The 14,534-nt window shown below is 47.5% G+C and overlaps 5 protein-coding genes across 5 annotated transcripts; 4 read left to right on the top strand and 1 right to left on the bottom strand.

Moving 5' to 3' along the window:
• The first annotated feature begins 606 nt into the window (after positions 1-606).
• Positions 607-2,421, top strand: F4812DRAFT_437513 (enolase C-terminal domain-like protein). The gene is made up of 4 exons (XM_047934931.1): positions 607-1,105; positions 1,173-1,282; positions 1,339-1,450; positions 1,507-2,421. The coding sequence occupies exons 1-4, from the start codon at positions 930-932 to the stop codon at positions 2,252-2,254; spliced, it is 1,146 nt and encodes a 381-aa protein (XP_047788082.1). The 5' UTR covers positions 607-929; the 3' UTR covers positions 2,255-2,421.
• Positions 2,422-3,115: 694 nt separating this feature from the next.
• On the bottom strand, positions 3,116-5,554 carry F4812DRAFT_461455 (uncharacterized protein; the record flags this gene model as incomplete). Its single annotated transcript, XM_047937867.1, has 9 exons — positions 3,116-3,521; positions 3,591-3,638; positions 3,792-4,193; positions 4,258-4,289; positions 4,361-4,461; positions 4,617-4,724; positions 4,799-4,886; positions 5,018-5,099; positions 5,178-5,554. The coding sequence occupies 9 exons, from the start codon at positions 5,552-5,554 to the stop codon at positions 3,116-3,118; spliced, it is 1,644 nt and encodes a 547-aa protein (XP_047788081.1).
• Positions 5,555-5,981: 427 nt separating this feature from the next.
• Positions 5,982-8,215, top strand: F4812DRAFT_437502 (S-adenosyl-L-methionine-dependent methyltransferase). The gene is made up of 5 exons (XM_047934930.1): positions 5,982-6,534; positions 6,592-6,715; positions 6,770-7,372; positions 7,442-7,726; positions 7,834-8,215. Exons 1-5 carry the CDS (start codon positions 6,352-6,354, stop codon positions 7,872-7,874), a joined length of 1,236 nt encoding a protein of 411 aa, XP_047788080.1. The 5' UTR covers positions 5,982-6,351; the 3' UTR covers positions 7,875-8,215.
• Positions 8,216-8,479: 264 nt separating this feature from the next.
• On the top strand, positions 8,480-11,297 carry F4812DRAFT_437499 (P-loop containing nucleoside triphosphate hydrolase protein). Its single transcript, XM_047934929.1, has 6 exons — positions 8,480-8,714; positions 8,993-9,153; positions 9,325-9,381; positions 9,437-9,557; positions 9,618-10,604; positions 10,664-11,297. The coding sequence occupies exons 1-6, from the start codon at positions 8,643-8,645 to the stop codon at positions 10,925-10,927; spliced, it is 1,662 nt and encodes a 553-aa protein (XP_047788079.1). The 5' UTR covers positions 8,480-8,642; the 3' UTR covers positions 10,928-11,297.
• Positions 11,298-11,376: 79 nt separating this feature from the next.
• Positions 11,377-13,286, top strand: F4812DRAFT_437497 (Ribokinase-like protein). Its single transcript, XM_047934928.1, has 5 exons — positions 11,377-11,688; positions 11,788-11,885; positions 12,018-12,734; positions 12,821-12,936; positions 13,013-13,286. The coding sequence occupies exons 1-5, from the start codon at positions 11,586-11,588 to the stop codon at positions 13,014-13,016; spliced, it is 1,038 nt and encodes a 345-aa protein (XP_047788078.1). The 5' UTR covers positions 11,377-11,585; the 3' UTR covers positions 13,017-13,286.
• The last annotated feature ends 1,248 nt before the right edge of the window (positions 13,287-14,534 follow it).

Genomic DNA, 14,534 nt, shown 5'->3' with positions numbered 1-14,534 from the left:
AATGCAAGGATACGGCGGGATGATCCGTCTGTTTCGAATTTATATGTATATTGAAGATCATATCTCTTAGCGTTTTAAGAAGCTCTAGTCTATAATCACTTATGGAGTGCTGTTATGGTTTCTGATCATCAGTTTACCCCTGTCCCGAGGTGGAACCAAACAGTAAGGAAACAACTTCGTTGATCCAGCGAGGAACTCGAAACGTGTCTAACCTACCAGCCTACCTCTACGGAAGCGTGCAGCTATACGGTAAGTACCCCCTACTGAGCATACCTCTCTTTGTTCTAGATGTCTCATCTAGAATCCTGATAATCCTATCTACTTCTGGGTTCTTTATCTTAGGTACCTCCTATAGGTAGTCTCCTTGAAAATCACATCTCCTTGCTTCCTCTCTAAAGACATAAGACCGATGATAGATATCAAATCTGTTTGCTTGAGCAACACCTATACCGCTAGCGCACCGCCGAGCCAAGTTCCAACAGGTCAACATTACCTATAATTTAGTTTCTCTTTTTTAGCCCAATCTTAGCTTTATAACTACCGCCTTTATTTTTTAAAAAATCATGTTTTAGTGCCTTAGGCTTTAACTAGCAACCTGCCCAAGTGGGTTCTCCAGAGCCCGCGATCTACAATCAGGCCATATTTGCGACAAGTTAGGCAAATGCCTCTAGTGTGGGCGAGTAGGCCATTGGACCGCCAACCCCCCCCCCCCCCCCCCCACAGAGGTCGACCCCGGGTAAAGCCCCATCGAAGGAGGGTACAGTATCTTTTTATAACCCCTCACCCGTTAATAGGTAGGTACGTTTAGGTATACTAGCGAAGAGCGGGCTTTAATTTTTTTGGTCTTTTTTTTTGTTTTAATAATTTTCTTTTTCTGTTATAGCTAGCTCGAGGGCCGGACACGGGAACTTCTTCTTCTGCCAAGGAGAATGGGGAGGATAACCAAAATCGAGTATTTCCGCCTCCCACCGCGGTGGCTGTTCGTCAAGATCGTGGACGACACCGGCTGCTACGGTTGGGGTGAAGCTTCCTTGGAAGGCCATACGCAAGCCGTGGAAGGTTGTCTAGATGCTTGGGCGGAAAAATATGTAGGATACGAGGCAGAGTGAGTTTTTGTGAAAATCGCCGTTTTGAGATTTTAGTGTTGTCGAAGTTGCTAACAAGAAGCTAAGCGATATTGAGCATATATGGCAGCTGTCGTATCGCGGAGGTTTTTACCGAGGAGGACCCGTTCTCATGAGTGCCTTGAGCGGGATAGACATTGCACTGTGGGATTTGAAAGGTACGAATGCTTCAGGAATGCTTTTAAGGATTTAGGGGGCGCTAAATAATCTCTAGCTCGGAGACTAAACGTTCCAATACATCAGCTGCTGGGTGGCAAAGTCCGAGATAAACTCCGCGTATACGCATGGATAGGGGGTGACCGCCCGAGTGACGTAGAGACGCAAGCGTATGTATCACTCCCCTACTCTTGGATTGTTTCTCTATCTAACTTCATGTATTTAGAAACGTCCGAAAAGCACAAGGTTTTAACGCCGTCAAGATGAACGGCACCGAGGACCTAGGATGGCTAGACTCTCCTCGGAAACTCGAAGAATGCGTGGAACGTGTTAAAATAGTGAAGGCTTTAGGCCTCGACGTGGGGGTCGATTTCCATGGACGAATCCACAAGCCGATGGCAAAGCAATTAGTTTCCAAGCTGGAACCTTACAACCCCCTTTTCATCGAGGAGCCCTTGCTGTCTGAGAACATCGGGGGTATTAAAGATATCGCTGCCCGTACGCACTGTCCTATCGCGCTTGGCGAGCGGCTACACAACAGATGGGACGTAAGACCGTTCTTGGAAGCTGGGTGTGTTGACATATTGCAGCCTGATATCTGCCACGTTGGAGGGATATCCGAGATGCGCAGAATTGCAGCTGCCTGCGAGACGTATGATGTTGCACTGGCACCGCATTGCCCTTTAGGGCCTATCGCGCTGGCAGCTAATATCCAAGTTGACGCTGCAACCCCGAACTTCGTCATCCAAGAGATGAGCCTCGGTATTCACTACAACGTCGGTGGACAGGATCTGACGAGCTACACGCTAAATCCCGAGGTTTGGAGGGTCACTGATGGTTATATCGACTTAATGAGCGGACCGGGCCTTGGTATTGATATTGACGAGGTACAGGTACGGACCTTGTCAAGGGATACAAAAGCGTGGGTGAGCCCAAACTTCTCCGGTCCAGGGGGTGAATTGAGGGAATGGTAATGATCAATCTACTGCGAAGGTCTTCTATTTTGACTGCATTGCGTTCAGGTAGTTGCTTTATACCCTGCCCTTAGGTAGTTTTAGACAGATATAGATCATGAGTTACCCTATACGATACATTTATCGAGTGTAGGCGCCCCTTCGTCTCCAATACTCCTATTTACCTGGTAGGTTAGGTAGGGAAGAGAGATGTGCGCGTTTTACTACCCAAGGTCGAAAAGCAACGTCTTTGCAAAAAGCCTATTGAGATGATGCTGCACAGTAATTACCTAACATGCAATGTAAGTTACACGTTGTAATAATGAGTACAGAATTTAAGTACCTAAGGTAAAGTGAAAGGTCGCATGCGTTTAGCCAAGTCCACCTTCGTGTTGTCACGTCCTAAGCTTAGAGCATTAGAAAACAAATTTGTTGTTCTGCGAGGAACTCTAACTGAGATAAGATAGCTTTGAAGCCAAAGCTATATACAAACATCTCTTTTGTTCCCAAGGAGTCTCAAGTGAGATTCCTAACGGGTGTGCCACAAAGTTCTCCTTTTCCCCCTTTTCACCTCCTGCTACAGCAAGACACTAAACCAGACCAAAATCATGATACACGCTTGACTAGTACAGTTACTTGAATGTATAATGAATATAGCAGAACTCGTGCGGCAATCATAAATCAACCTGAAACTTAAATCGTTAGGATAGGCAAGATAAAGTCAGTATTATATAAAATATTAAATCAGTACCTACCTGTATCAGAACTTGATTAAGAACTTCTAAAAGCCCGCAGGTGTAAACAACAACTAAACTAAGTACCTAAGGTAGGTACGCAACATAGTTAACCCCCGTGCGAAACATATAGGATGGCCTCAGCTCCTTAATGGGCTCTCACCCTTCTAGGTGCTCTCGGAGCTCTAGGTGGTACTCTCAGATTTCTAGGTGGTACATAGTTGCCGGAGTCATCCTGGTCTGGCTCAAGACCGCCGTCGTCCAAACCACCATCGCCATCATCGTCATCGTCGCCATCGTCGCCGGACTCCTCTCCCGAGTCGCCTCCCGGAGGCGGTGGTGGTAGTGGGGCCGGTGGAGGATCTATGGCATTGCGGTCCAGGGTCGGGACCTTGTAGAGCAAAGGTTGTACATGGTAACCCTGCATACTATCGATTCCTGCGAGTTGTGTGAGCGAGGGGTTCGGGTTTGGAGGGGTATCGGCTCGGGGTCTTTTTGGTACAAATGAAGAGTCCGCGCTACTAGGGCTCAAATTGTCGTCGTCGTTGTCGTCTCTGGTGAAGGTTCAAGTTAATAATTCCAAATTTCACTTGTTCGGAAAATGCAGTAGGGACTTTACTTACGGATTCCGAAGGTCCACATGCACTTCTTCCATTGCTGTCCTTAGATAACTGTTTAAATAATTTAAGTGTTAGTTATCCATCCTTTCATTATAGAGGGGACACAAGACCCCCGGGACGGTTGCAAAAGTCGGAGACTCTCTTATTAACCTTCCCAAGTATAGCCAAGCATTTTAAACAACGAATAAGGGTAATTCAACTTACTCATATGGCATGATTCTGCGAGGCCTTGACCACGAAACATCTAGACCTTCGTAATATCCCTGTGGAATATTTTCAATGCCTTGAAGTCGCTTGACCTTTCTCCGGATTACGGGCAGCCATCTCATGATCTCTCCAAATAGAGGAAGCCAATAGTAGCGAGGCCTTGTTATGCCGTCATCGTCCAGAATATCATCATCTACCAAATCGTAATTGTCATAGCCAGGATATTCAAATCTTTCAAGCATATGGATGAGTTCGTCTGAATAACGAGCGTGGGGAGCCACTATGAAATTGTTTACCGTCCGTACAGGGTGGGCCATTGGCCTGTCAACAAGAGCGGGATCTTCTCGATTATTTATGTGTGCTTGAGCCAACTGTAGAAGGGTCTCTCCCATAGAATATCTAACATGCTGGTTAGCTTTTAGAGAATTCTCGAATTTATAGGAAATTCAGGGGGGATTGGAACTCTCCAAATAGAGGCCAGCAGAACAAAAATACCTACTACTACAAGTTAGCTATCGTAAATGAAGATATTCAAAGCTTTGAAGCCATCGGAATTTGGTACGTACCATATCTTCCCATTCATTAGGCGCAATGTTGAAAACGCCCTGCGTTACCCAGTCATCATCATAATTTTCCATAGCTGACTCTCCAAAGTCGCCCACGACAACTACAATCGCGATAATTAGCACTTTTCCTTGTTCTCTTTATTCTTCTTGTTTTTCAACGTCGTGCATGTGTAGTTATAGTAGGGGGGATTATCTTCGAATAAACAGTTCCGAAGTATGGATAGGTCCCAGGTAATTAAGAAGGGGAATGACTTACTTTCGGGAAAGGCGTTGGTCTTTAGACCGATTTTCGGCCGAGGGCCTTTTGGAGGAGGGAGGTAGTGGACAAATATATTATTCATATACATATCGCGGTGTGTAATGTCTACAGATGTATGGGTTAGTCGATAGGATCGCTCGAATATGTAAATTTGAATAGGAGGTGCCCAAAGAACTTACATGTCCAATTGTCTGGTTCTATGTCGGTGCCTGGCTCTACACCGTATTGAAAGTACCGGATCGCTTCGATCAGCCTCAGAGCGACGTGCTATATTCTAGAAGTTAGCTCTTTTTTTCTTTCTTTTTCCTTTCATATTCCTCACTATAGAATTTGATCAAACTATAGGTGACATGATATTAAACAAGCATTGACGAATAAGCCAGGTTACCTGTACTTACCCAAATGAAATGTTCTGGTACCGGCACAAGGCGCTCATGGTATCTTGCCAACAATTTTTCCAGTGTTCCACCGTTGCAGTATCTATTTTAAAGTGTTAGTGGAATGGTACGAACAAGCTGAGTTCCAAGAGATGTTTGGGATAGATATTACCTAAAATACGCAGAGTAAGCAGTTCTTCTCCCTGCTGTCACCCGTTGGTAAGCCACCATTTCGTTAAACCATATCCTTTCCTCTCCTCCAACTATGCGAGGCCTCGGTAGGACGCAGTTCGGCGCATCGTCTGCTGTTGATATCCGGATCTCTTGGGGGATCCGGTGGCTTCTACCACCTAAGATTTTACAAATGAGAACTTCCTTTAATCCTTGAGATTGGACAAGGAACACCTTAGATATTTTAATCGCAGCAATCAATATCAACCCTTGTTTAAGGGTTCTTTGATCCAGCATCCATTCATGCGTGTCGTGGCCGTCTCCGTACTCGAGATATGGGATAAAAACCCCTTCGTGATGATACGGGTAAGATTTCGCAACGGACATATTGGGCAGTAGATGCTAGTGTTATACGAATTGCAATTTACAATTAAAACGCAAGAGGAGATTCCCAATACCTTACTATACGACACCGAACGAATATACGGTTATATATACTAGTTGGCATTAATTGAATGCTTGCTCATTATTGCTTTTGTATTATGAAGCTACACATGAACAATTCCTTATTGCGGCTTTGTCTACCTCTTGAACAATTCCAAATATAATACATGTATTCTATCCTGGTTATCTGCAAGATTACCTAAATTATAGGTACAATTTTAAATCACAATATCAAGATATATGGTTTTGTTTGTTCAACTATGGCAACTATGTGAAAACAAAACAGTTCAACAACGCTTCTAATAGCAAAGACCTTTATATCACCCCATATCACGTCTTTGTAAGATTAGGTTAGGTAGGAGGTACATAGCCTTAAGTATCTACCTACCTAACCTAGTCAGATAGACTGTAATAGCAATTGTGCCAACAGGAGGTACGCTTTTGGCGCAAGGGGTTGTACCTGAGAAATCCCTTGACTATCGCCGATAGGCGCTTATGCCAACGCCCGGGTGGCGATGCTTACAACCGACAACATTGTAGTAGGTAGCACTATTTGACGAATCAAGTCTCGGCAGCATCCTGTGCAGTGATATGTCAATCGCCCCCGCATCGCTTACTGGCTATATAAAGTCAGCCAGCTCCCTCGTAAGACGATAGAAGACCAAGCGTTGCTACGAAACTCACTCTGTATACAATATTTATCAAGGGCATCAACCTCTACCTAACAGATCTTTAGAACCATGTCGAACCCGTCGCTCGATGTCTTGGAGGAGCTGTCCAAGAAGCTCTCAGAACATATTCGGGAATTATGTACCACTAACAGCGATGGAATTGCCATTAGGCGAGAGGCGACGGGAATCGCGAGAAGATTGGTAGATGAACTGATAGACCCCGAGGAGTGGGCTGCTGAGCAAACCGTCGCAGTATGTCTGCATTAAGACGTACTCTCTATAATAATAATATAATGACAACTTGAACAGCTCGGGGAATGTGCTGCTATTCGCATGTTTATGAAGTGGGGGTTCTTCGACAAGATTCCTCTGGGAGGCAGTGTCTCATATAGAGAGCTGGCAGGGCTGATCGGAGCTCAAGAGGCCCTGGTTTGTACGTTGTCTCACCATAAGGGGTATGTTATTTCGGCGTAGACTGACTTCTTAGTCCGGCTGGGTCAAATGCTTGTCTCCACCGGTATGCTTGTGTCGCCGATGCCCAACAGCGTTGCGCACTCACGCTTATCGCCATTATTCAAGAGCGGCGATCGCGAAGGTTGCTGGTTCGCTATGCTCTGGGACGACTGCCAGCCCGGACTCGCCAAACTGCCGGAATTCTTCGAAAAGTATGGTCCCCGCGAACCCGTTGATAAAACGCTACCCCTGAGCTTCGGCCTTAGTGGTGATGGCCAATTGGACCCTTGGGAATTGGTAGCGCAACGGGGCACAGAGCATATCGAACAGTTTGGACATGCCATGCAAGCCATGCCTACTTACGCATGGCCATATACTGGCGCTTATGATTTCGAATGGGTTGCGAAATACGCAGTCACAAATTCGGAGAGGCCTTTGATTGTCGATGTCGGAGGTAGTTATGGGCACGCACTCCGCGTACATTTAACCAAGTTCCCTGGTATACCACCAAGCCGGTGCGTAGTTGAGGACCGCGCAGAAATGATCCTTAATGTCAAGAAAGAGCACGAAAATGACACGATCATGAAATACGTAACGAAAGTTCCAACAGATTTCCATAAAGAACAACCAGTTAAGGGCAAGGATTTCCCTCCCTCGGTGCCTATGGACTGCTTGTGGATAGGTATGCTAACGACGACGAATACAGGTGCTCTTGTGTATCTCATTCGGCGCTGCCTCCACAATTACAACGACGAAGTATGTGTTAATATACTGCGTATACTAGCTGACTCGCTTCCGGATGACGAACCGGAGGCAAGAGTTCTGATCAACGAGCAAATCATGACAGACCCCCCTCATCGATTCGTTGCTAGCATAGACTTGACTATGTTGACTATGGCTGCTCGGGTACGGTCAGAGCAGCAGTTTGAGAAGCTTGCCAACCAGGCTGGTCTAATCTTGGTTACAGTCCACAAACAAGAGAATACCACCAGTGAGTATTTTATATACCTACCTCATATGAGGATATTTTTTATCGCCTCAGCTTTACTTATATATAGCATTGGTATACGCAGACTTGGATAGCTGATCATTTTTTAGTGGGTGTTGTAGAGTGCAAGAAAGGCTCACCGATGGCCTGAACTGAGTCTCAATTCGAATTGTCTGGTGGTCACCCAATAATCATTGCATTTGGAATGCTAAATTCTCTTTATGGTGCTTGTTTTTATCGTGGTCTTGACTTTGAGGCCTATTATGATTCAAAGGTGTTTTTTTCATTTTCATTTTTCCTCGTCTTCTAAGCTCCGACGGTTTTATTCATTCTTTGGATATTATTAGCCGCACATGAGTTATTTTGTATATAGAGTGATGTATGAGAGAGTTGGGCAATCATCACGATAACTATAGGCTTTCATAACGAAGAATTAACAGAAGGTTGTAATTGGCGCTATTAATGTAAAATTTATGAACTTGCTATGAAAAGTCGAGATTCAATTGAGATGGGAAAAAAGAAGGTAATGGTCGTAGTTTGTGTTTGTGTCTGTGTAACCATTAATCCGTAATAGCTCCAAGGTGGGAATGTGGGTAGGTGGGGGAGAAAGATGTAAAGCACGGACCACGTTAAGCTTAGCTTTCCCTCTCGTCCTTCCTTTTCCCACACAACCACACACAACTTTGGCCCGGGACCTTTCGGGTCTAGCTCACATGGTCCGTGCTTATTTTTTCTCGGCCACTTCGTTTTCTAGCGCCTCACCCAGTTCTTGCACTCCCTCTCGAAAAAGTCTCCATTTTGCAAAACCTCAATATCAACACCCGTCCTCCTTAATCTCCTCTCCCTCTCAATTGCAATCCGATTTGCAATTGGTTTTTCCTTTTCTTATTTCGGAGGAACTTAGATATACCTCTCTAATATGTTCCGGAACGCCCTCAGACAGTCCACGCGCGCCGTGAGCGCAATCTCTGCTTCCGGTAGAGTCGTTGCGGTAGGTTTTTTTCTTTAAAAAAAATCCCGGTCTTTGTCGAGTCCACATCCCAACCCAATTCAATCCGAAAATATATGCGATCAAGCTCAATGCATACCTAGAGCATATATAAAGCTTTATAAAAGCTTTCCATAATATCCACCAAGAGTATTGAGGGCGATTATAGAGCTTGTAAAAGCTTCCCACCATATAGCTGCGGCATAACTCTCGCTCATCCACTCACCCACGATGACATTTTCGGACTGTCGGCTAACTTTGACCGGGGCTGTTTTTTACAGGCACGAAATGCCGCACCCGCCGCCTTCAACATTCAGGCCCGATCTTACGCCGCCGATGCGAAGCCTTCCCCCACAGAGGTCTCTTCCATCCTTGAGCAGAGAATTCGTGGTGTATCAGAGGAATCTAGCTTAGCTGAGACTGGCCGTGTCCTCTCCGTCGGGTACGTGTGGAGCCTTTGAAGCGAGATTTTTCAACCCGCCGCAAACCAGTCCCTACATCACCACATTACGCCCGCGAGCTGTTCCTATCATGTCGTCGCCATTGCCGAAATATTTTTACTACATAATTTTAAGCCAATGGATCATGTTTACTAACTTAACGGTTCTCACAGTGATGGTATCGCGCGTGTGCACGGTATGACCAACGTCCAGGCCGAAGAGCTTGTCGAGTAGGTGTTTTCATTAGTTACCGGATGGAAGGCATTACGATTGACCATTGGATAGGTTCGCTTCCGGCGTGAAGGGAATGTGCATGAACTTGGAAGCTGGACAAGTCGGTGTTGTGCTTTTCGGTTCTGACCGTCTCGTCAAGGAGGGTGAGACCGTCAAGCGTACCGGACAAATCGTAAGTATTTTCATGATGCAATTTGAGTGATTGGATAAGATGATTTAACCACCCCTATAGGTCGATGTCCCTGTCGGCCCCGAACTGCTTGGACGTGTTGTCGACGCTCTAGGTAACCCTATCGACGGCAAGGGCCCCATCAACACCAAGGAGAGGCGCCGTGCTCAGCTCAAGGCCCCTGGTATCCTGCCCCGTCAATCCGTCAACCAGCCCGTCCAGACCGGTCTTAAGTCTGTCGATGCCATGGTGCCTATTGGCCGTGGTCAGCGTGAGTTGATCATTGGTGACCGTCAGACCGGAAAGACTGCCGTCGCCCTCGATGCCATGCTCAACCAGAAGCGATGGAACACCTCCAATGACGAGACCAAGAAGCTCTACTGTGTCTACGTTGCCGTCGGTCAGAAGCGATCCACTGTTGCCCAGCTCGTCAAGACCCTTGAGGAGAACGACGCCATGAAGTACTCTATCATCGTCGCCGCCACTGCTTCCGAGGCTGCTCCTCTGCAGTATATTGCTCCTTTCACCGGTGCTTCCATCGGCGAGTGGTTCCGTGACAACGGCAAGCACTCCCTCGTTATCTACGACGATCTGTCCAAGCAGGCCGTCGCTTACCGTCAAATGTCTCTTCTCCTTCGTCGTCCCCCCGGACGTGAGGCTTACCCCGGTGACGTTTTCTACCTCCACTCCCGTCTGTTGGAGCGTGCTGCCAAGATGAACAACAAGCACGGTGGTGGTTCCATGACTGCTCTGCCCATCATTGAGACCCAGGGTGGTGATGTGTCTGCCTACATTCCTACCAACGTCATTTCCATTACCGACGGTCAGATCTTCTTGGAGGCTGAACTTTTCTACAAGGGTGTGCGACCTGCCATCAACGTCGGTCTGTCTGTGTCCCGTGTCGGTTCCGCTGCCCAGCTTAAGGCTATGAAGCAAGTCGCTGGTTCGCTCAAGCTCTTCTTGGCCCAGTACCGTGAAGTTGCCGCTTTCGCCCAGTTCGGTTCCGATCTGGATGCCGCTACCAAGCAGACCCTCAGCCGTGGTGAACGAGTAAGTATTTGAAAATTGTTGTATTTGCTACGGAATAGAACTAATATGTCTATGTGCAGTTGACCGAGCTTCTCAAGCAGAAGCAATACTCTCCCATGGCCGTTAACGAGATGGTTCCCCTCATCTTCGCCGGTGTCAACGGTTACCTCGACCAAGTACCCGTCAACAGGGTCCTACAGTGGGAAGCCGACTTCCTGGCTTACCTGAAGACGAACGAGTCTGACCTGCTCGCTACCATCGACAAGGAAGGTGCTCTCAGCAAGGACCTCGAGCAAAGATTAAGAGACGTCGTCTCCAGCTTCACCAAGAGCTTCCTCGCTTAGATGGATCAATGAATCATATGAGAGGTTAAGCGAGAGGGAGAAGTGTCTATACCTTAAGGGCCTTTGATGGCGGATCATGTTTTCGTTAGAGAGGTACATTAGCCAAGGGTGCCGATTAGTGAGGATATGGGTTAGAGGTGGAATTAATCCAACTTCCAACCCCTGTAAAATAGAGCCAAAAACTCAAAAAGCACTCGATTCCTTTGTTCCTGCGACTTGTTTTTAAGCTTGTTATTTTTGTTTTCTGTTCTCTTTTTCTCGTCCACGACGAGAAATATCCCAGACCAGAGGTAAGTAAGCCTAGAATTCCAAGGTTACAATAAGCTAGAGTTCCCGAGGTGGCCCTTGGTGACATCATAGGTTCCATGTCGATCGTTGTAGTTTGATCATAGCACAATTATTAGGACATGTAATATGTAATTCTCCAACCGACCTGCCGACTTGCAGATAAAAATACTACCTACAACAACAATTTTATGCAACGTCTTCTTTCCTTCGCTCTATTTGTTTGCATTCAACATCCGCAGTAATTGTCTTCATAATTTGTATATTCGCACGTAGCAAGCCCCCGCGATTTAGGTGATCAAAACGAAACGAACAACAAGTTTCCGTCAAGCCTTTTCTTCTCCTCCCCGCCGCCGTGCCGCAGAAAAGAAACATGAGCTCCGAGACCGTCGAGAAGAAGATGTCCCCGGCCACGCGCGAAGTACTGGGTAAGGTGCGGCAGCTGGTACCGCCGATGCTGGAGAAGTTTCACAAAGGTATGTACGATATGGCGCAAGCTCTCCGATAGCTACCTCCTACCTGACCTAAGCTAAGGGAACTTTGAAGCTGATCGTTGTTACCATGCGCTGCTATAGGACAGTTGGGCCGCATCGCTGTGATTGGAGGTAGCGAGGACTATACGGGCGCGCCGTATTTCTCTGCCATGGCGAGTGCTCGCCTGGGATGTGATATGGTACGTGGAGGTTATTGGTTCCTTGATCTATGCATAAGTTCGATTCTGAGCTTTCTTTCCTTCTTTCTTTCCAGAACAAAAAAAGAGCGTATGTCAAGCTAACTCGAGATACCCTCTCTCCCCTGTTCATAGTCCCACGTCATATGCACGCCCGGCGCCGCCGCCGTGATCAAGACCTACAGCCCGAACCTGATGGTGCACCCGCTCATGCGACAGTCCCCTCCGCCCGGCTCCGACCCCAAGTCCCATAACCCCGCGGACACGGACGCTTCCCAAGTCTCCAGCAGGATCATCGACATGCTGCCGCGGCTGCACGTGCTGGTCGTAGGCCCCGGGTTGGGGCGGGACCCGCTGATGCACGAGACGTGCGCGAAGGTGCTCGCCGCCGCGCGCGAGCGCCGGATGCCCGTGGTGCTGGACGCGGACGCGCTGGCGCTCGTGCTCAAGACGCCGGAGCTGGTGATGGGGTGGCGGGAGGTTGTGCTCACGCCCAACGTAGTCGAGTTCGGCAGGCTGTGGAAAGGCATCAAGAGAGAGGACGAAGGGGCCGGCAGTAGCGGGGCGGATTCGCCGGACCAGGTCGAGGCGCTGTCGCGCGCGCTCGGCGGGGTGACGATCGTGCAGAAGGGCGGGAAGGACTTCATCAGCAACGGCGAGACGACGCTCACGGTCGACCTGAGAGGCGGGTATAAGCGCAGCGGCGGCCAGGGAGACACCCTGACGGGGAGCATCGCGACGTTCCTGGCCTGGCGCAAGGCTTACCTCGATAAGATCTGGGATCACGGCGGGAGTCTGAGCGAGGGGGAGACGCTTGGGTTGGCTGCTTTCGGAGGCGCGGCTATTACGAGGGTGAGTTTTTTTTCTTTCGAAAAAAAGATAGAATGGAAAGACACGATGTTACTCGAGTCTTGATTGCTGACTTTGTTTTTCGATAGGAATGTTCCCGCCTAGCCTTTGAGAAGAAGGGTAGGAGTCTACAGGCTAGCGATCTGACGGACGAGGTTCACACGGCGTTCTTGAATGTGATCGGGGAGCCTACTCCAAAGCAAGAGTAAGTAGATATTACAGCACAAGCTGACTGTCCACTCTCCTCTATCGTGTTTCATATCGGTGCTGATTAGGTGCAGTTAGAACCAGCCGTAGTCCAGGACCGACAACACAGCCGCGACTGTGAGCCGAGATATGTTCTAGTATGAAGATGGTGGATAACCGATGCCACTGCATTCGACTACTGCATCTAAAACTTTTAACTAAGCGCAAAATGCTTTATCGTCAGCGGAATATAGGACGCATGAGCTCATTTGGTGCACTTCTACGAAATATTCACTTGTACATATACTGTTTCTAGTAGAGATCCAATGAGTACCTACGCATGAACATGATATACGATCTCTTGCCTCATGGAAATAATGAATGAATCAGATAAACATCCGAATGAGGTGTGCTTATACTTTATAACTCGGGACATATGTCACATCCTGCGTAACAACCTTACTTGCGAGGCTCATAAATCGTGCGAGATACGACGGGATCTCCATGATTCTCAACACAGGTTGAAGACCACACTGAAATACCGTCAGCGACCACACATATATTTAGCCAGAACAAATCCTGGCGAGCGAGTTTGTCTTTCTGCTTGGGCTACCACGAAATGTGGATTGGGTTACAGTGAGACCGGCTCTCGAGATTTGTGACACTCAATTTTCAGAACTTCAAATCTAGCCAAGTTCTACAACCTGTCGTGTCTGTGTACTTCGTGACAGCTTCGAATTTCGGAGATTCGTTGACACCCACATGTTTCTGCTGTGGATTGCGAAACCATACTATCCGGACGCACTGAACTCGTACGCATGTTTGGTGCGTACACGGTCTCGACTTTGGGCAAGAAGAAGCAATATAGAATATATATTCTGCGAAGGAACCAGCAAGAGCCAAGGCACATGGAGGACACGGGGTCATTGTAGAACACCAGCCATCGTGATCTTCTTATGTAGGTATGTGTACCTCAACCTACCGCACAGGAAGCTATTCGTCGTAAAGTTCGATTCAATAACCTTAAGCTAAGAACTAACTGAATGGTAAGGTCGATGCAATACCCCGAGTTAACTTTCAGGTCGCAGTATATCAGCACAACCATCAGGGAATGGTACATACAAGGTAGATTTTGAGACGAACTTAGTGGGAGGACGATTATGATCTATCGAATGTGAACCTTTCGTATACTGAATTAAACAAGTCGGTCGGTCGGGCCTTTCGCTTCCATTCGAGACTCATTGGTTCCTGAAAGCATGTTACCGTGCACCGAGACATAAAACCCGGAGATGTACGACGTATGAGAGCCGTGGTAGCTTGTTGTCCCTCATCCGTAAGTTAGTGATTCTTAGCGTCTGACTAGGTTGTTTGGTCCTGGTAAAATAGGCTATTTGCTTCATATCGAAGCCTAGCGTCGTACCCGGACGAGGCCTTCAGTAAAGCCATTGATACTAAGTAGCAGAAGTATAGCTAGCGATTTAGTGGTGGCATCCTAGCAGATGACTGCCTAGCTAGATTTCCGATGTGATCAAGCAGAATGAGGATCTGGGCTTCCTGTGGCTAATGAACCATACGCCCCTAAAAGATCGTACATTACGTCTGGTATGACATATCGAC

Source organism: Daldinia caldariorum (genome assembly GCF_022478825.1).
Source record: "Daldinia caldariorum strain CBS 122874 unplaced genomic scaffold F4812scaffold_14, whole genome shotgun sequence".
NCBI classification, from domain to species: Eukaryota; Fungi; Ascomycota; class Sordariomycetes; order Xylariales; family Hypoxylaceae; genus Daldinia; species Daldinia caldariorum.
The sequence above is the reverse complement of the archived record's forward strand: the minus strand, read 5'-3'. Positions and strand labels throughout refer to the sequence as shown.